The sequence below is a fragment of the Barbus barbus genome, assembly GCF_936440315.1.
Source record: "Barbus barbus genome assembly, chromosome: 23".
Taxonomy (NCBI): Eukaryota; Metazoa; Chordata; class Actinopteri; order Cypriniformes; family Cyprinidae; genus Barbus; species Barbus barbus.
Window position 1 is genome coordinate 28,211,901 of NC_136751.1, and position 20,054 is coordinate 28,231,954.

Sequence of the window (20,054 nt, forward strand, 5' to 3'; positions counted from 1 at the left end):
TGGGCAATCTAAGACTTTCCATTTCTTTGCCCTTATAAATTCCTTGATTGAACTGGCAGGGTGACAATCCCAATGAATCTGGTGGCATTTTCTTGAATATTGGTAGGCAAGATGGTTTTGTACCCTTCCAAATTCATTCTGCTACTGTCATCATACATTAAGTCATCAGTAAAGTTGAAAGGGTCTGTTCCAGAGACAGCCATGCATCCCCATGCCATGACACCACCTCCACCATGCTTTACAGATGAGGCTGTATGCTTGGGATCATTACAGTTCCTTTTTTTTCTGCACATTTTTGCTTTCCCGTCACTTAGATAAAGGTTCATCTTTGTCTCATCGGTCCATAAACACAGTTCCAAAACTCTTCTGGCTCACCTTTGTGATTTTAGCAAACTCTAATCTTGCCTTTCTATTTTTGGTGCTGGTCAGAGGTTTGCATCTTGCTGTGTAGCATCTGTAATTCTGTGTCAAAGTCTCCTGAGGACAGTAGATTGTCAGAGCATCACCCCAGCTTTCTGGAAGTTGTTGGTGATTTTACAGACACGTCTTTTAGGGTTCATTTTCACAGCTTTTATGATTTGTCTGTCATCAACTCCTGTTGATTTCTCAGCCGATCAGGTCGTTGTTGGTTGCTGGTGTCGCTGGTGGTTTCCAAACTCTTGATTTCTCCATGCCCTTTATTTTTGCTATAACTCTAATTGACTTCCTCTTTTCTTTTTGCATCCAAATTGCTTGCTTTTCTCTCAAAGTCAGCTCCCTCATCTTCATCCTGGTTTGTGTGTCATCATTGAATGCAGGATTCAGAATACAGAAGTAATGGATATAACTGATACGACACATTCCCTGCTTTTAATATGTGAAGACTTAATGCAACAGGACACAGCTGATCACTTAGAAAGACCTGTGAGGCAACTGCTCCAATACTTATGATCACATCAGATAGAGGGATGAAACTCTAAAAGTGCTGAATTTCTTAGCTGGTAAAACATGTATGTGTCTAAACGGCTAATAATAAAATGTGATATTCTGTAGTTTTGTCTCATATTCATCTTTTAATCATATTTGTAAATGTCTTGACTCCACAGCCAACAGAGCAATTTTGTCTTTACTGTTCCAATACTTTTGGAGGAGACTGTATATATATATATATATATATATATATATATATATATAATTTCAACTTCAAAGAAGATTGCTTTATTTAAGACTACATTTACTTTTCATATAGTTTTATGAATAAAATATAAAAGCAGTATCATTGCATTCTGTTGAACTTGTTCACTTGAATCTGCATTTATACAAAACCTCTTCCAGTTTAACTGAGCATTACTGGATCCATTAGGCAAAAAAACATGTAATGCTAAATGACCCAGCTTCTGTTGAATATTTGCTCTTATTCACTGGAAATTAAAGCAAAGCATTTTCATAAACACTAGAACCTCCTTCAGTCTTACTTATGCCAAGTTTTAAGAGGTCTGTCTGAAGTTGCCAAGTTTTTATTTGCATACTTTTGGAGCAACATAATGTGTGTGAAAAGAAATTCTCAGTTTGTTTTGATTAAAAAATGATGTAAATATCAAGGTGGACTATTTACAATACTTTTGATATGCCTGCGCACATACCTAAATGCTTTAACTTGTTCTTCACCATTACAAATGAGCAAAAACATGAGGGGTTTGCATGGATCACATAAAATAAGTTTGCACCATGCCTTTTAATATTAGTCAGCTGCCAAACAGCTGGGAAACTTTGGTTAAACCTTTTTTGGTGTAAACAGCAGACACCTGCCTGCAGGCCAAAATCATGTACAAAAGAAAAATGTGTTGATTGACAGTTGTTTGTTGAACTTTGTCCACCAACTTTCTGTGAGATAGTAAGAAGCCTACACAATGTGCCTTAATGTGCCAAACTATAGACTATTTATAGAATGAATACATGTATCTACAGAAGTTTACACATACAATTTCGAAAGCAAAAAAAAAAAACCTTATCAAAGTCTTTCAGCCAATCAGACGTAACGTTACATGATTAATATTCATGAGAAGGGGGCGGGTTACTGTAAACCCATGTCATGACTCTCAAGTGCAGAAAGAAGAAGAGAGCACTGTAGAGTAATTCACTACTTCTGTTTTCTTCGTCTCTCTGAGGAGATTCACTTTTTCTTCAAAGAAAGAGTTGTTTACTGGTGTTCAACAGGGGAAATAACTAAAGAGTGGATGCAAAGGTAAGTTTAGGAAGCAATTAAAACACTTTGTTTACGAAATTAAAATCAAGTGGCATGAAATGATTATTTGCATCAGTTGTTTATTATGGGCACGCATATTGATGTTTAGCTACTTATGCATGTAGATACTAATAAATCATTCTAATTCCTATTCCAGGTTTTGTTCTTATAGAAATATAATATATTCTGTTGCCTGTCATGGTTTTACAAAATTAATAATAGCCTACAAAACTGCTCTAGTGCTACAAATCAATATGTAACAGTGAAGCATTAAAGAAACTGATATTAATTACAATAACAAATCATTGCTAATGATTTCATGCTGGATTGTTTTGATGTTAAAATTAAAAATGAATATCAAAAACATGGTCTTGATCATTTTGTAAAATATAGATTTTATAAGACAAAACCTTTTATGTTCACATTTCAACTATGTGCTGTGAAATCCTTAATCATTTATTTATTGATTCAGTAAATATTTGATTTATTGATTGATATACAGTTTCAGATCCACACCATCTGTGACGTTCATTTATTTTGTACAGTGATGTTAGTACAGCGTGTTGTAAATCACGTCTCTATGTCTGAAAAGTATCATTCTGTCCTGATTGATTTCAGGACAGAATGATACCTGTATAAAGAGCTCTGTGGAAGTATGATTCCACAGAATTGCTGGATTCCACTGTAAGTCATTGTTTGCGGTGCAGATTCCAGTAGGTTAGTGATGCTCTAATAGCTTCTGTGCTCTATGTTTCTTTTATGTGCATGTAGATGTGTCAGTAGCGGAAATAACATCATAGTGTAGGAAGAAATGTTTGTAGAAAAGAAAACATTCCAAGAGGTTGTTCATCTACAATAGCCTTCTTTTTTTATTCTTTGACCTTCTTAAATTCATCGCAATGACAGCCAGTGGCACCAAGGGGCGGTTTGTACCCTCAACAGAGAGAAAACACGAGCCAAACACTAGGAAAAGATAAAAGAGAACAATGTCCCAGTCAGAAACATGACTTTCCTTGCCAAAATGGCAAATTTCCTACTGCTATTGGTTTGTTGTAATAATTGTGCTGTAGAGAAATGTCCCTACTTGATGTTTCTTGGAAGCAAACCCATGCTCGACTGTGCTATTTTTGCACCTGACTAGTATGATAAATGCTTGCAAGGTAAATGACCCTCTCACCAGTATCTGCTTCCATTTTCATGCCCACGAACTGACACTATGTCACTCATTTATGCTGTATAACCAGGGTTTATTTGCCTTGGGTGTTGTCACAATGCAAGTATTCAAAATCAATAAAAATGAGCATGTCAAATATGGCTTCAAGACCTAACAGGAATTTTTTTCTCCCATTTTTCAATTGCAACAGTGTTTTGTTTGCTTAGCATATAAAGAATGCCTTGTGACAAATTTCCCAGAAAAAGGTGTGGAAGAGAGTGTTTGGAAGAGGGCAAATGCCATGAACGTGAACCCATAATGCTCTCTTTCTATAATTCTATCACGCAAATCTGTCTGAAATTTGCGTAAGAGCTCATCATGTGGAGTAACTGCTAAATTAAGACTCTTGCAGTTTCAGGTTCTGTCACCACCCCTGCAGATATTTGCATAAGTGTCACAAGAAATATATTTAGTCACACAAAAACTAATCTCCATATAGAACACTCTTGACTCAAACAAGTCCTGATTGGGGTTTCTTGAGCTCTAGCCAGCAGACAGCTGACAGATATCTCTGTTTGCTTAAATAAACAGCCTTAACCACCACTCCCTCTCCGATCCACTCCACGAAGCTCCACAGTCTCAGTCAACATTGTTACATTAATGCACTCAAGATGCAGGTCACATTCTACCATAAATATGACAAACTCCAGCTGCGGACTATTTTTGTCTGTGACTCTGACTTCATGCAAGAGCTCAAATAACCCTGGGGCAGAGTAGAAGAATGATGCTTTTCTAGACAACATTTATATATACTTTTATTTTTGACTTACCAGTATCTAATGAAAATGCAGCCATCAATGTTGGGTTGGAGATTTATGATAATCTACAATCTTTAAATCTACAGTTTTTGCCTGGTGGACAACAAAATTATACAGACTCGGTGATAGGCTAAGCAACTACCTAGCAACTGCATCCCAGCATCCTAGCCATCACCGACAACACCATAGCAATTGCATAGCAACTCTCTGACAATGCCCACAACACAACACTGCAACCACATAGCAACACCTTGGCAACCACTCAAACCAATCTAGAAAGTGCATAGCAACATCCTGGCAACTGCATAGCGACACCTTAGAAATGACTTAGAACAATCTGGCAGCTCCGTAGCAATGCCCTGGCAACAACCCACAACACTCTAGGAACTGCATAGCGATGCCCTGGCAACCAATCTCACCATTCTAGAAATGGCATGTCAGCATGGCAACACCTTCAACATCATGGCAGCAGCATAAAAACCACCTAGAAACCACCCAGAACACTCTGGCAGCTGCATAGCAACGCCCTGGCAACCACCCACAACACTGTAGGAACTGCATAGCAACACTCTAGCAACTATTACAATGCCACAGTAACACCATAGCAACCACCGAGAACACTGTGACAACTGCAAAGCAACACCCTGACAACCACCCACAATGCCAGAATAACACCATAACAACTACAACTGCATAGCAATGCGCTGGCAACCACCCACAACACTCTAGAATTGGCATATCAACACTATTCCTTCAACATCATGGCAACAGCACAGCAACACCCTAGTAACCACCTACAATGTCCTAGAAATGGCATACCAACACTAAAGCACTAAGGCAACATCTTCAACAGCATAGCCACACCCTAGCAACCACATAGAACACTCTGGCTACACCCAGAATATCCCAGAAACTGCATAGCGACACCCTAGCAACTACCTACAACCACGTTTTCCAAATAAGGAGGTCGGCTTGTCATACTTGGAGAAATCAATTCCTTCTAATTCAATTAATCAAGATATAATAATTAAAAATATAATATACTATAATATAAATATAAATTATATATAATACAAATATTAATATAAATATAAACTAATATAAAACCTAAATATATAAATAAAAACATAAAAATACCAAGTCAGAAAACCAAACTGACATTCCTCTCTTCCAGAACTCAGTGTTTTATCTCAGTCCCACCTGAGGCTGGTCAGATGTGTGTATCTGAACCTGTCTAGACAAATCCAGCCTTCTGCTTTCCCTCCAGCCGTCTCTGGGATAAATGATGAAGAGCTGATGAGCTGGGCTGGGCTAGACTAATGATAAGGAATCAGCAGAATCAGGCACTCCAGCAACAGTAACTGAAGACAGACTGTGTGTGCAATCAGACAACTGCAAAAACCACTGGATTAATAGCATCTGCTAAATACTCACAGGCATTAGTACTGGGCAGACACACACACACACGCTCAGACAAAGAGACGTTTTTGTGAAACGGAATGTCTCATGTCTGTTGTTGCACAACACTTTTTGATAATGACATCAGACGCTGTGATGAAAGACAAGAACTTTAGGGGAAAATCTTTAGTTCATCTGCTGCAGTGAAGCTTTCAATAATCATAGTGTAGATAAGCTCATGAAGATGAGGTTTTATGCAATAAACACACATTTACTGATCGCATTACCTTTAATGATGTGTGTTGGTGTCAGAAATTATGCTTTTACTTGAATGTGCATGAATTGGGAATCGATCCAGACAGCAGGATTTTTGCAAAAGCTATTCTGTGTACATAGACCTACAATTAAAAAATGATGAAGTATAAGGACATGCTCTACGTGAACAACTATAGAATGAATCTACCAAGGATTAATGAATCTATTCAGATTAATATTGTAATTTTACTCTGTTTATTTTACTCTGTATGCGTATATATATATATAGGAATTGGACATAAAAGCAAAGAACACATGAATGGAGACTTTGAGGAATCTTTGTGGCCGTCCTTAATCACCGTTCTCGTGAATGTTTTGCCTTCTTTGATAGTAAGAATGGGGCACTTCATTTAAATATGAATCAACTCATTCAAACTGGGAACTGAAAGGAGTAAAAGAGGAATGCAAACTCTTTCTTTTCCTGTGTCTTTAGCAAGCGTGTGTCACATGATTTGTGTCGCTTTACTATCTATCAAAAGTGCAATGAAATCTTTTGCAATTTTAATGTAACTTTTTTTTTCTATGTGCCTAAGAGTGTGACTAAGAAATTGCTTTATGAATGGTTCAAGAATGCTACATTTAGCTTTATTTAGTGTACAGTATCTTTTTATTTAATGTGAACAAAGGTTTTTGTCTCTGAAAAATAGATTATCAGAAATAAAATGCTATATCAGGATCATGAAAAACAGAAGTGTTGCAATTCCATTTGCTGCCACTAGTGGCACAGAAATTGCACACTTTGCTCTGCAAAAAATGGCTCATCTTAGTATTTTTGTCTTGTTTCTAGTCAAAATATATACAAGATACTTTACTAGATAAGCAAAATATTTTAAGATATTTAGTCTTGTTTTGTTTTTGTTTTGTTTTTTTTGGGGGGGGGGGTTGCATTTTGCTTAAAACAAGTAAAACTGTCTGCCGGGGTGGGGGTGTATTCTTAAAACCCCACTGGCAGATAATTTTACTTGTTTTAAGCAAAATGCACTTAACATTTTTACACAGCAGACACACTCCACTGCTGGTCGAGTGACGCTTTCCTGTCTTCAATTTTCAAAGCGGCTTCTTGTATTTTAGTAGTGACACCAAATAGAATTATAATTCTAATATTCTCATGTGAAATTACATCTAGGCAAGTCACATGTGAAAATGTCTGTAAATCCAGTCATGTTTATATATTAACCATCTGACATGTGTCTTAACATTCAGTGTTATCCAACACCAGAGAATCTAGAGTAAAATATAGCAGTGCTTTCACTCGGCGGTATGATTAATAAAGTTGCCCAGCAGTGGCTCCTGAGAGTCTGGCAAACACAGTTAGCATGGATCCTGCAGCGTTATTGAATGATTTTACTCTAATTGGGTTTGAACGAGCTATATTTTCTCTTTAATTTGGTTTTTACTTATTATGTTTGGACTGTATAAATGTGCTTTGCATGCACACGCTGAACGGATGTGCGGTTTGCGACATTTAGGGATCCATTTGTTTAGTTCTGTTGGAAAGAAAAATCACTATTGAGATCTTTTTAAAGTCAGTGTTCAATGAGATTAAGCAAATGGAGAGATTTGCTGAAGTCACCTGATTTTCTCCAGAGAAAGACTCCAATAATTTCTCCTATGATTTTTGTGAAGAATCTGAATAATGCCTGGCAGAGATTTCAATATGAGCTTCATTTGTGTCTATTTTAATTACTTGCAACTGAATTTTTAGGAGAAACATACTGAGACAAAGATGATACTCAATGAGAACTCTCCAGAGCTGTGAAAAAGCATCCATTTGGCAATTTTTTCTTCCGGATTATGCTAAATAAAATATGTTTTGGTCCTTTTTTGAAAGGATAGTTTACGTTGGGGAGGGATCTATACATTTATTGATTTAGATGTAATAGAATAAAATATATACTGGATGATGTTCAGTTAAATTTTATTTTGTGATCATGACTGGCTTACATTTAGTCATTTAGCAGATGTTTTTTATCCAAAGCGACTTACAAATGAACACAACTGAAGCAGTAAAAATCAACAAAAGAGTTAAATATGTGAAGATGAAATATTGATTCATAATCATTTCATTAGCATTTTTCATTTATGTTATTTTTAAAGAAAATAGTTGATTACAATGTACAAAACAATCAGCCTGGCAAAGAGAAACACTGCAACAACAAGTTTTATTTTCATTTTATTTATGTATTATTTTTAGCATTTATTAATACTATGAATTAGCTTTTAATGTAATAGTGTTTTAGATTTCATTGTAAGTTTTAATAATTTAATGTGGTTTTATTTCTATTTTTAGGATTTTTGGTAATTTTATTGCTTAAAAAATAACTTAACTTATAACTTTTTTTTATTTTAAACTTATTTAAGGCAATATTTCTAACTTTAAAGTTTTTAAACGTTTCTGTTTTTCAGAATGTGAGGCATTATCCGTTAAGATGACGTCTCTTAACCATTCCACCTCCGTTCTGCCTTCCTGCACCTACAAGGAGGACTTCAAGCGCTTCCTCCTCCCATCCGTCTACAGCCTGGTCTTCATCTTCGGACTGCCGCTCAACTTCATCATCATCCTGCGGATCTGGGGCTCCCGGCGCGCTCTGACGCGGACCAAAATCTACATGCTGAATCTAGCGGTGGCCGACTTCCTATACGTCTGTTCCCTTCCGCTTCTCATATACAACTACGCCAGCAAAGACTACTGGCCCTTCGGCGACTTCACCTGCCGCTTGGTTCGCTTCCAGTTCTACAGCAACCTGCACGGAAGCATCTTCTTCCTCACCTGCATCAGCTTCCAGCGCTACATGGGCATCTGCCATCCGCTGACGGTGTGGCCCAGACAAGGCAGACGCAGGCTAGCATGGTTGGTCTGCGCTGGCGTTTGGGTGGCCGTCACCGTTCTCTGCGCTCCAACGTTTGAGTTCGCCGCCACCGGCATCCAGCGCAACCGCACGGTGTGCTACGACCTCAGTGTTCCAGAGCGCTCCACAGCGTACTTCCCGTACGGCATCACTTTGACCTGTCTGGGCTTCGTCGTGCCCTTTCTAGTGATTGTGGTGCTGTACTGCAAAATGGCACGGGTTCTCTGGCAGGCCGGCGAAGCCCGAGAAGCCGCGGCCGTAGAGAGGAAGAATAAAGCCGTGAGGATGATCATCATTGTGATGCTGGTGTTCGCCATCAGCTTCTTACCGTTCCACGTAACAAAGACGCTCTACCTGCTGGTGAGGACCTTTCCCACGGCCCCCTGCGAACTGAGGAACCTGCTGTCTGTGGTCTACAAAAGCACCAGACCCTTCGCCAGCATGAACAGCGTTCTGGACCCCATTCTGTTCTACTTCACCCAGCCGCAGTACAGACGCAGCACCAGGAGTCTGCTGCTCAAGATCACCTCACTCAAAGACAAGGTTGACAAAATCTGACTGGATCAAAAATTACTGTGTTAAAGCAAGGCACTACAGTCATAGCCATTGTTTTTTTTGGGGGGCTAAAGTTTACAGATTAGTACCTTTTGAAAGGGCAGTGGAAAGAAGAGTGAAGTGGAAAAAACATTCAAAATCAACATTTAAAGGTGCAGTACGCAGTTGATATTTGAAATCACCAAAAGAAAACCCCTAACCAAAAAAAATCACACCCCTGATAGCCCCGCCCCCAATTAATTAACATGCTTTGCAACACAGGCACCTCCCCCATCTTTAGTGGACACACCCCTTGCTGCTGATTGGCTTCAAGTGTGTTCTGGTGTTCTGTCCGATCCACTTTCAACAGCCTTTATCAGAAATCGCTTACTGCACCTTCAAGAGTTTATTTTGACACTATCTGTGTCTATGGATTTCAATTACAGAACATATCTCTAAAAGCTCTTTTCTCAAAATTACTTTTTTTTTTTCATACACTAATCCAAAAATCTCCACTTCAGCAGCACTTACATCACACCAAAGAAGGGTTTAGAAGGGTTTGTTCAAGGGTTATTATAGTTAACACACTCTAAAAAATGGTGGGTTAAATACAACCCAGCGCTGGGTAAAATATGGACGAACCCAGCGGTTGGGTTACTGCCCAGAAGGCTGGGTTAAACATTTAATCCAACTGTTGGTTGAAAACAACCCAGCATGTGTTTTGTCCAATATTTATTGTATTTAATCCATCATTTCTTAGAGTGTACAACTGAACCCCCCCCCCCCCCCCCCCCCCCCCCAAAAAAAAAAAACAAGAACATTTTTAATATTTGAAATAAAATAAACGCTAACTGAAATGAAGTAAGAATAGAGTAGAAAAAAAATATTTAATTAAAAATGTGAATATTTATTTCAGCTGATTGTCAAAGCAACATTTCTCATTTTTGTTTAATTAGTGTGAAGTATTAAAATAACGAAAACTAAATAATATTAATAGAATTAATAAAAAATTTATAGACATTTTAAAAATACCAATGAAACAAAAAGACAACAAAATTGCTAAAAATGTTACTACAATAAAGTGAAAACAAATAAAATTTAGAATACTTACAAACACTATAAATGTATATCAATGATACTGAAATAACACTGTTTTGTTAAAATAACATTCACCTAATTTATATGATATTTTATTTTCTGAAAACATGATGAAAATATTTTTTTTTTCCTGGCTGTCGACAGAATTTGTTTTTGGTGGCGGGATAAAAAGAAATTTCCCAAATCCCCTCCCTAAAAACCTTTTACTCTATGCCAACAAAATGAAATTTTAAAGAAATTTTTAAGAATTTTAAACCTGACTTCAATGTTCCGATTTCTGCTCTGGGAATATATTTCAAATTAGTGAATTTTTAATTAGATAATGTCTCATACGCATATTTAATCATAACTTGTAATGTGATTAGTTAACTAGAAAGTTAGTTAATCATTTACTAAGTTAGTTAGTTAATCATGCACTTAGTAGGCTGTGTGGATGTTGAAACCAAAAAAAGTCAATATTTAAATACAAAACGCCCAGTGCATTACGTATACCTGTACTGTGAAGGTTTTACATAATGGTTGAAGGAAGTCATTCTCATAGACTGATTCAGTGTTACAAAAATTCATTTATGATGATTGGAACTATCGTACATCACCCTATGGACATTTACATTTGCTTTGAGAGAACAGCCCACAGTAGAGCTGTGTGTCTCGCATCTGAGGGTTCGAACCCTGTGAATGGCAGCTGAACGAGCGCACTAGTTTGTCTGAGTGTCAGGATCAGCTGATCTCTCCTAACCGGGAAACAGGTGGAGCACTTATGAACATTTTATGAGGGCAATTTGATGTAAATGTTGATATAAGAATTACAGAGCTGAGAAAGCAGAAATGTCTTGCCAGTTTTATATTTTTGGGTGCAAATTAAAAAAATAATTGCAAATTTTTGATAATTAAGTTGCACAGGTTTTGCAGGTATAAAAACGTGTTTGTTTAAAAACACAAGGAAAAGAAATCACACATTCATTTAAATAGTTTTATTGATAAAAAACAGAAAATCTTTAAAAAAAACCTATACCACTAGATTAATATATATATATATAGTGTAGGGTCAGTAAGATATTTTTAAAGAAATCAATACTTTTGTTTAGCATGGATGTTTTAAATTCATCAAAAGTGACAGTAAGTGTAATTTTGTAAAACATATTTCTAATACATGCTGTTATTTTGAACATTCGATTCATCAAAGAATCCTGAAAAAAAGTATCAGTTTCCACAAATATATGGAAGCAACACAACATTTTCAACATTGATAATAATCAGAAATGTTTCTTGAGAAATCATGAAAGCATCACATGAATAAATTACATTTGAAAATATATTCAAACAGAAAACAGTTATTTGAAATTGTTCTATTTTTTCACAATATTACTGTTTTTGCTATTTTGAGCGAATAAATGCAGCCTTGGTGAGCGGAAGAGATTTCTTTAAAAAAAAACAGCTTAGCAACCCCAAACATTTGAACGGGATATATGTGTGATATTTAGGATAAATAGATGCATTGAGACAGTGATGTGTGGAATTATGGATGAGGGAGAGATAAATGAAAGCATTTGGAATGGAAAGAATAACACCATCTGTTTAACATACAACATCTGCTGCACGTTATCTGAAGGTCATTATCAGATGTTTGATGGTTTAATAACACTTTGTACAGCTCAACATGCTTATGATGTAACATCTTGTCCTACAAGAGAAGGATCTTGTGTTAACAACACAGAGCTCACGTACAAAGACATATTTGTACTGCCTGTGTGGTCCTTGTGTTTTCATGAAGCAGTTTAATCGTAGCTATAGATATCATATGAGTTATAAGCTTTTCTTTGAAGTTTCAACATGACCAAAAACAGTATGGGAAAATAAATTCTGTTGCATTGTTGTGAGTGTGAATGTGTTTTAGGCCAGTATTATCTTTGTGAGTTTTTAAATATGAATGAATTTTGCCTTATTATGTCTGATTGGAGAAGAGCCTTTTTCTTCAGTCTGCATGAACATGAAGCACTCTAAGTTCGGAGTGAAATATAACTACTATATACTGCACTGTAATACTGTATACTATACCTTGTTTTTAATTTAAATTGTTTGTGAAACTGTATGCATTATACAGTGATAATCATGTCAAACACATACATTGTTGTTATGCAACCTTTTTTAATGCTATTTTGCATTTTGAAATCCAGTTTTGTGCCTGTCTAATGGCTTTATTTTGGCAAATATAGTAGATCATTTAGGTATTCCATACATTCAAACAATCTTTATACAGTATAGAAATAGTAAGCTATTTTAAACATACTGTACATACTGCTAACTTATAATGTTAACCTGTGAGCAACTTCAACCAAGCAAGCATTACTGTGGATGACTCTGTGAACTGCCAGTAGGTGGAGAACTTGACCAACAAGATTTGTTGTTAAAGCAGATGTGGTTTTTGCACATTAACTGACCATTTGCTTCCTGCTTCAGCGCTAATGGTTAAACATTATTTGAGCATTTACAAAAAGAGTGTTTAGAATAATTAAACACTATATGACATGCAACTTGTGGGCAAAATTCATCATTGTACCCTTATAATGATGAAACCGGCACTTGTCTTTTACAATTTACTAGCAAAGTCATTTCATCTGTTGTCTATTGTAGTATGTGCATACAAGATCTTTTATCAATTAAGCATACTAGTTATTGAATGCTTGTCGGTCACTGTGCAAAGAACATTTTTGTCCGTGCATGTTTGCTTTTGTTCATACAAGTAATCTGTAGAATCTGTAGTTGTATAAACAAGTATAATATTAGATGAAGCTATTCAAATATATATCCTCAATGAAGACTTTGTGAATGTTTTTTGTTTTGCTTTTAAATGTGAAATGTTGTCTTGTTGAATTGTGGCCGCTGTGTTCTTATCCTGGTTTGTTGTTGGTCCAATAAAGACAAATCAATAAACTTAATTTCCTGCAATGTTCCTTATATTACTGTAGCTAACATTCGGGTTCAAGAAAGACCTACAGTGGACTCAAAAAGTACATTTGAACATGTATAAATGTCATTGCATTGCATAAAAATACCAATCCACACATCTGAATGAAAATCATGCCAGAGATTTTATCGTAGCTAACTAAAATTTGCTCTGTAAAAAAATATATATTTCTTGAAAAGTGTGCTTCAAAATAATAATGATACTTAATTTAATATTTTATTTAATATTTGATGAAATTACATAGTCAACTTTAGATAAGAGTAAATAAGAACATGGCCACTAGAGTGCACTCTAGACATGCATCTGAAAGGCAAAGCGGAAGAAAAAGAAGAAAATAGAGAGAGAAAAAGAAGCCTTCGAAACAAAGGACTGCAAAAGTTTTTACTGTAAAGCCAGTTTATGGACACCATGCAGACAAGCAGAGCTTTTGGTTAAAGAGCCAATAGATTTATGCCTGAGCTTCCTCAAAGCTCAGCAAAGAAAACGAAGATGATAATTTGTTTCCCACTGTGTGTTTACAAACTGACTCATACCGTCAGCATTATCTGCTCTCTCACATCAGAAAGAGGAAAAGCTGGATCCCCCCTCGTATTCCCCAGGGGTCTCTCTCTCTAACCCCGACCCCGTGTTTTAGTCCCGCCCTCAATCCAAGGAACTATCTGCACATAAAAAGCCACAAGTCACGGAAACCCTTAATTGTGCCAAAATAAGGCTGAGCGCATTTATTCAAGCTGGAAATAAAGGATGCATTTGAAGAAAGACAGTCGGCCAAGGAAATGGGATTTACTTGGGAAAATGTACATTATTCAAACGTTGCTCTAGTGTGTGTTGGGCTGAAACACTTGGAAGTTTTCTGCTCAAACTTTGAGCTCTTTCTAAATGCATGGATGGACACTAAGGAAGGCAAACATGCGCAAAGTTCTGGGGATATAACTGTTTTCGTAAACAATCTCCTCTGTTGTTCCTGAATTTTTGTCCTCCTCTTCGGAAAACACTGCCAAGCAACTTTTGTGGTTAAATGGGGGCATTGTAAGTTGTTTTCAGGGGGGTAAAGACAGCCACGGAAAACGAAGGAGAAGAAAAGTGCGGACTATTTATCAATGAACTGAGAGAATAGTAAGAAAAACAAGTGGGAGGACAGGCATCGCAATGGCTGAAAGGGAGATTGAAAGAAAGGCGCCTGTTCACAGAAGCGTTTCTTTCAAAAAGTTGGAGAGCTGGAGCGCAAAGCGCAGATCATTTGGAGAGGATTTGGATAGGTGCGGTGCCCTTCCCCCAGACGCCGTAAAGCACAGCGCGCAGCCATCACTAGCGACGCACGCTGTTACTGTATCCAGAAAAGTTTCCAAAATCTCAGCGGCCAACCTCTCGACCGCAGACCTCAAGAAAGCCGCACATGGAATATCTCCATCGGTTCGTCAGCTCTCTGAGAAGTTCAGTTTGAGCTCTGGCGGGACACAGAGCTCCTTAGTCAACTCTGAAAGCGTTAAAAACACAAAAAGTGTCGAAGATTCGTCTTTGAGCGAGAGCAAGGAGTTTTCTGAGTCTGCGACGGAGAAACAACTGAAGGACAGTTACAGATATTGCTCGGCTCAAGAGTCTGTGTCAGGGTCGGATTCGGACAGAGGAGATAAACACAGGCTCCGGAAAACTGTGGGTGGCCCAAACACCGGTAAGATACATTGTTTTGAAATCACTAGTTCTCATTTGGCACCCAACAAATCAGCTGTAAACAAAGACACTTTCTATAACGCTTCTGCTCAAGCTTATGTACTAATTTGGCTTGTAGAATACTGTATTTAGTGTACTGACAAATTGCTTGTGATGTTCTTTGAACGTCGATTTGGATCAGTTTGTCTGCGTAATATGTGAGTTAACATAATATTTTTATTTTAGGGAGCCCAACATGCAAATCTCGTCGCTATCACCCTTCCTATGGAGAGACATCTATTCATATTGATGCAAACTGGCCAAGCGTTTCTAAGATTAGAGAACTATTTGGGGATGGACGCAGAAAGCAACATCGGTCAACTTCAGATGCTGATGACTTGAAAACTGCCTGTCAACACCTCCAGCATTTCGACGCAACTCCAGACGAAAGTGACACGCACCAGCCAAAGGGAGCCTGGCAAGACACAAACTGCTCTCATCATGACAACAGTGCATTGTATGCGGACTATTCAATCCCTAACTTCCATACTTTAGCTGCTGAAAGCCATTCTTTTGAGTTTTTGAATTGTGATTCTCCTCCTGCTCCCACACCGTGCTGTAGAACGACCGCTTTGCCCCTCAGGTCTCTCCATTGGCAGCTGCAGGAGCAGAGACAGAGGGCAGAGCAGCCACAGCCACCGGATAGCTCGCATTCCTCACATAACTCCTCCCAACCACAGACAGGGCCCTCCGTGGAACTAGCCGGCATTGGGGGAAGACTGAGCTCTGGAGAAGAGGACGAGAAGTTCAGCGAACAGACAGGTGATAACTTCCCAAAAAACAAGCATGGCATCAGGGCTAAGTTGAGAGGAAGGTCTTCAGGCAGTGAGGAGGACAGCCCTGCGGCGTTAGCTCACCACAACAGGGACGTAAGACGCCGCTCGCTAAGGAAAAAGAAGAAAAGCAATTGCAGCAGAGGCAATGAAGAGTCAGATGACAGTGACAACCAACCTGTAAAGATGGAGCCGTGTGATTCTCAAACGGTGGGCCGCAGGATTGAAGGTTTCCGTTCTAAGGGTTGTTATACGAGCATGCCATGGGCACGAAACAGCACATCTCAAAGATCCCATGTGACAAAGGACAGCTTTAGGCACCTGTATAGAAATTTCGAGGGGTCAGTCGGAACTAGCCCTGTTCCTCAGGTGTCACGGGTTTCAAAAGTCACCATACCCTCATTTACATCCAGTCCATTGGGGTCAAGAAGTAGTAGCAGGTATTCTAGTACAGAGACGTTAAAAGAAGAGGATCAGCCAGCAAACATCCACAGCTATGGCAGGGCTTCATCAGCTGTTCAGAGTAAAACATACCATGGCAATGCCACCATGTACCGCTCGCCTAGTTTTGGTCATGGAGATAACGTTTCTCGCGCCCCAGTTCGAGTCAACCCGAAGCTTGTGCCCAGCTTAAGCTCAGCAGAATATAAAACACACGGTTCAGAAAACAGGGCATTCTGCCACTCCTTAAATAATGAGAAAGACAGGAACAGGATCTCTATGTCCAACCCTGACATTGCCTCAGAAACTCTGTCGCTTCTTAGCTACCTTAAGACCGATCTTTCCGAGTTGAGAATGAAGAAAAAGGGACAGGATGATGAGGTCAATCTTAACTCTGATCAAGGCACATCTGTGTACAGAATGGGCTCCAGGACAAATCGGCCTCACCATGGACGCCCTTCCCTGAAGGATCTCACTGCTACTTTAAGGAGGGCAAAGTCCTTCTCATTCTCTGAGAAGCCAGCAGAGCAGCAATATTATGGTAGTGGGCCAGGTTTAAGGAGTTCCTCAGAGCAACGGCTAGACTCTGAAGATAGTGGCGAGCAGGTGTTGATTCCTGACAGGGAGGTTGAGAGTGACGACTGTAGAAGTACCTACGGTTACGACGAGCAAATGCCGACCCCTCTGCAAGACCGCTACGTGCAGGAAGCCAGACAGGTGATAAGAGACATTTGTCAAATGGGTGAAAGTAAGGATGATGATTATGAGGAAGACCCTTTCAAGACAAAAAACAGTGACGCTAAAATAGACACTGAAAAAGAAGATAAGGCAATGCAGGAGATGACGAGACTTGAACACTCTGAGTTTACTGAGTGTAAGGAAGGGGAGGCTGATGGAACAAGTGGAAAATGTTTACAGAAGGGAAATTTGGAGGAGAACATGTTCTGTGATAAGGCATTGGATGAACTCTCTGGCCATGAATCTAGCCTGACAGATGAAGGAATTGTCACAGAGCCAGAGATTGGCTCATATGGGGGGATATCCTGCGGTAAAGACTTGCTGGGTCAGAGTCTCACCGCTTGGAATCAGTCAGGGTTGTATGAAGAGCAGTTGCCTGATACAACACCAGAGGAATCTCTTTCATCTCAAGTTCCGTCTAAGACGGCGTATGAGGGAGTAGCCATAGGAGGAGACATTAGCAGCAATAAAAATGTAAACCAGGGGGCCTTGGAGGCTCCGTCTACTCCTAGTGCTATTCGCAGGCGAAGGAAATTCTCCTCAGCTGGAAACAACGGCTCAGACTCCAGCAATGGCAGTAACGGAGAGTCTAATGGTGAGTTTGCATACCGTTCCTTGAGTGATCCTATGCCTCATAGACGTCGGTCAGATGCAGATGATGGTGGAAAGAGCTTCTCCATGGACAGCAACCTGCTCAGTTCACTCTCTCTAAGTTCCAAGGTGGGTGTTGGTGTGGAATCTTCTGCAGCAGACCTTTCTGAATATACAGGCAGTGCTGCCAGTGACCTGTCCGTGTGTAGCGACAGCCTGAGAGATTACAGTACTGTGATTCAGAGCATTGTTTGTGAACCTGGCGCAATGGACAATCTTATTGACGAGAAGGCGAATGGCAAGGCTGTGAAGAAAAAGAGCTTTAGCGACCCTAGCAGACGTGGAGAACTAGCGGATACTGTCTTAGAATTTCAAAAGCATCGTAACGAGCCAATTAGTGAACTAGAACAATCCATACCACCTTCCAGCAGTGAACCCATCTTGTCCGAGCAAAGAGACGAGCTTTGGGCGCTCAGTAGCGAACAACGACAACTTTATTGTCCAACCAGAAGGTCTCGTTCCCAGTCTGAGCATGTTTTGCCCTCCCACCTTGGTCATAACGGAGAAACAAAAGCCCCAGGTGAGCCCTCATTTCCTTTTGACCCTAAGCTAGCTCAGGTTTTGTCTCCTCGCACCAGTCGCAGAAGCCCCAAGAAACGCACAAACCGCTTTACCCATCAGTTGTCTTGTGATGATGCGGATCACTTAGATGAACAGGGCGAAGAGCAGTCTTCCGCATCCATCCTCCCCCAGCTTCCAGCATCAAAGGTCAGACCCAAACACGTGCGTCATGCCAGTGAACCTGCCACATTTGTGCCCATCATTCCTTCACATGCCCACATTTCCCAGGACCTCCAGAAGTCTAGCCGTGTCGGAGAGTCTTCAACACCCAACAAAACAGTCCTGGGGGAAGAAACTCCATCATTAGAGGACGTCACTGAGCAATATATCTTGGCCTTGAACTCTCCAGAGTCCCCGGCGGAGACCCCAGCAGCTACTGGTGGGGTTATTCTGGAAGGCACCACTTCCACACCTTCAGTTCCTACCACCACTGCTGAGCCAAAAGTAGAGAGGAAGTCTAGCGAGGAACTTTCCACTGCCTCTCTGAAGGCCAAACCAAGAGTGGTGAGTGATGTGTTTTGTTCTCTATTTTGGTTATTTATATGTTTTTGAATCGTTTGTTTATGGCAAGTTATGACGTAAATGCTTGCAAATATATTTCTATAAACAGTTGTTTGCGCACAACAAAGTTTGCTGATTGGATGTAGCCTTTTGCTCTATAATCATGGATGATAACTTGTGAGCAAAGCAAGATGAAGTGTTTTTTGCATATTTTATGAGACCTCTATGCTGGTGTTCTGGACTGAATTATATTATGGATAAAACTGATGTATTACTCTAAAAAGAATTTGGATGAGAGTTTCAAGGCCTTCAGCTTGAGTGGGTATGCATGTGCAAAATTATGAGTTTATTTGTGCAGCATTTGACATGTTGTTGTGCAGCTGAATTTACAGCTCCCGACTTTATCTTTGTTTCTTAGAAATATGAAGGACATTTATTTTGCCCACAGCAGGTTCTTCTGCGGTCATGTTGTTCTTCTTTTCCTTAGCCTACCTTCCTTTTGGTCCAATGCCTGTAGAGAGAGAGAGTGTGTGTGTGTGTGTGTGTGTACACTTATGTGTGTTTCTCCCACTGTCTGCCACAAATGTTCCTTTGTTTACTTGCCTCTATGAAAAGTCAGAATATTCTGGCATTCTTAACTGGCATATTTTGAAGGGAATGCTTTATCTCTTTGTGTATTTATATAATGGTTTATCCGTTGTATAGAAAGTTTGAAAAGACTAAAGTAACCTTCAAAAAAGGCTTGTGTTACCAAACTGACCTTAGGGAGAAATACCTTTCAAATACTTAATATTTAAGAGTGTTGTGCTTGGTAGTGTATGTCCGAGGGCCACGATGTTTTCCAAAGTCTTGCATACTCTCAATGATAGATTAGTTCTCTGTGTGGCTTTGGTAAGCCCTCTGTAGCACGGTTGGTCTGTCTCAGACACTGGGTTTGCTCATAGTTTCCCTCAGTCCACCTTTTATGGTGCTGTATTTTCCTGAGATTTTGTCTGTGCCAGCTTGTCCTTTCAGTATTGTGGTCCACTTAGGACTCTGTTTGGAGCCGCCTGATATTGGCTGATTATATAAAGGGTGCAGATGAGTTTGAGTAGCATTCTGTTGGCCAAATGCCTTTTTTTTTTTTTTTTTTTTTTATATTCTTTTTTCCTCGCAAAGGGTCATTATCAAGTACACATTGTGGAAATGTTTGCATGGCCTTGTCATTCAGCTTGGATTATGCAGTCTAATTTGAGCCCATCATTGACAGCGTCTTGGAGACTCGTGCACACTTTTGACTCTCTTCTCAGGAACTTGCACACATGCATTTGTATTCTGGCTAA

General features: G+C 39.3%; 2 protein-coding genes across 2 annotated transcripts in view; both read left to right on the plus strand.

The window, feature by feature from the left end:
* The first annotated feature begins 2,084 nt into the window (after positions 1–2,084).
* Positions 2,085–10,083, plus strand: p2ry6 (pyrimidinergic receptor P2Y6). The gene is made up of 2 exons (XM_079374358.1): positions 2,085–2,224; positions 8,315–10,083. The coding sequence occupies exon 2, from the start codon at positions 8,338–8,340 to the stop codon at positions 9,313–9,315; it is 978 nt and encodes a 325-aa protein (XP_079230484.1). The 5' UTR covers positions 2,085–2,224; positions 8,315–8,337; the 3' UTR covers positions 9,316–10,083.
* A 3,972-nt stretch (positions 10,084–14,055) lies between these two features.
* arhgef17 (Rho guanine nucleotide exchange factor (GEF) 17) overlaps positions 14,056–20,054 on the plus strand; it is a 78,959-nt gene continuing 72,960 nt past the window's right edge. Inside the window, exons 1-2 of the mRNA XM_079373510.1 lie at positions 14,056–15,029; positions 15,254–18,735. Of these exons, the coding sequence (XP_079229636.1) occupies positions 14,507–15,029; positions 15,254–18,735 (4,005 nt within the window). The 5' untranslated portion in view covers positions 14,056–14,506. The remainder of the gene's footprint in view (positions 15,030–15,253; positions 18,736–20,054) is intronic.

Coding starts and splice junctions, on each gene's coding strand:
- p2ry6 (XM_079374358.1), top strand. CDS start 8,338: ATGACGTCTCTTAACCATTCCACCTCCGTTCTGCCTTCCTGCACCTAC.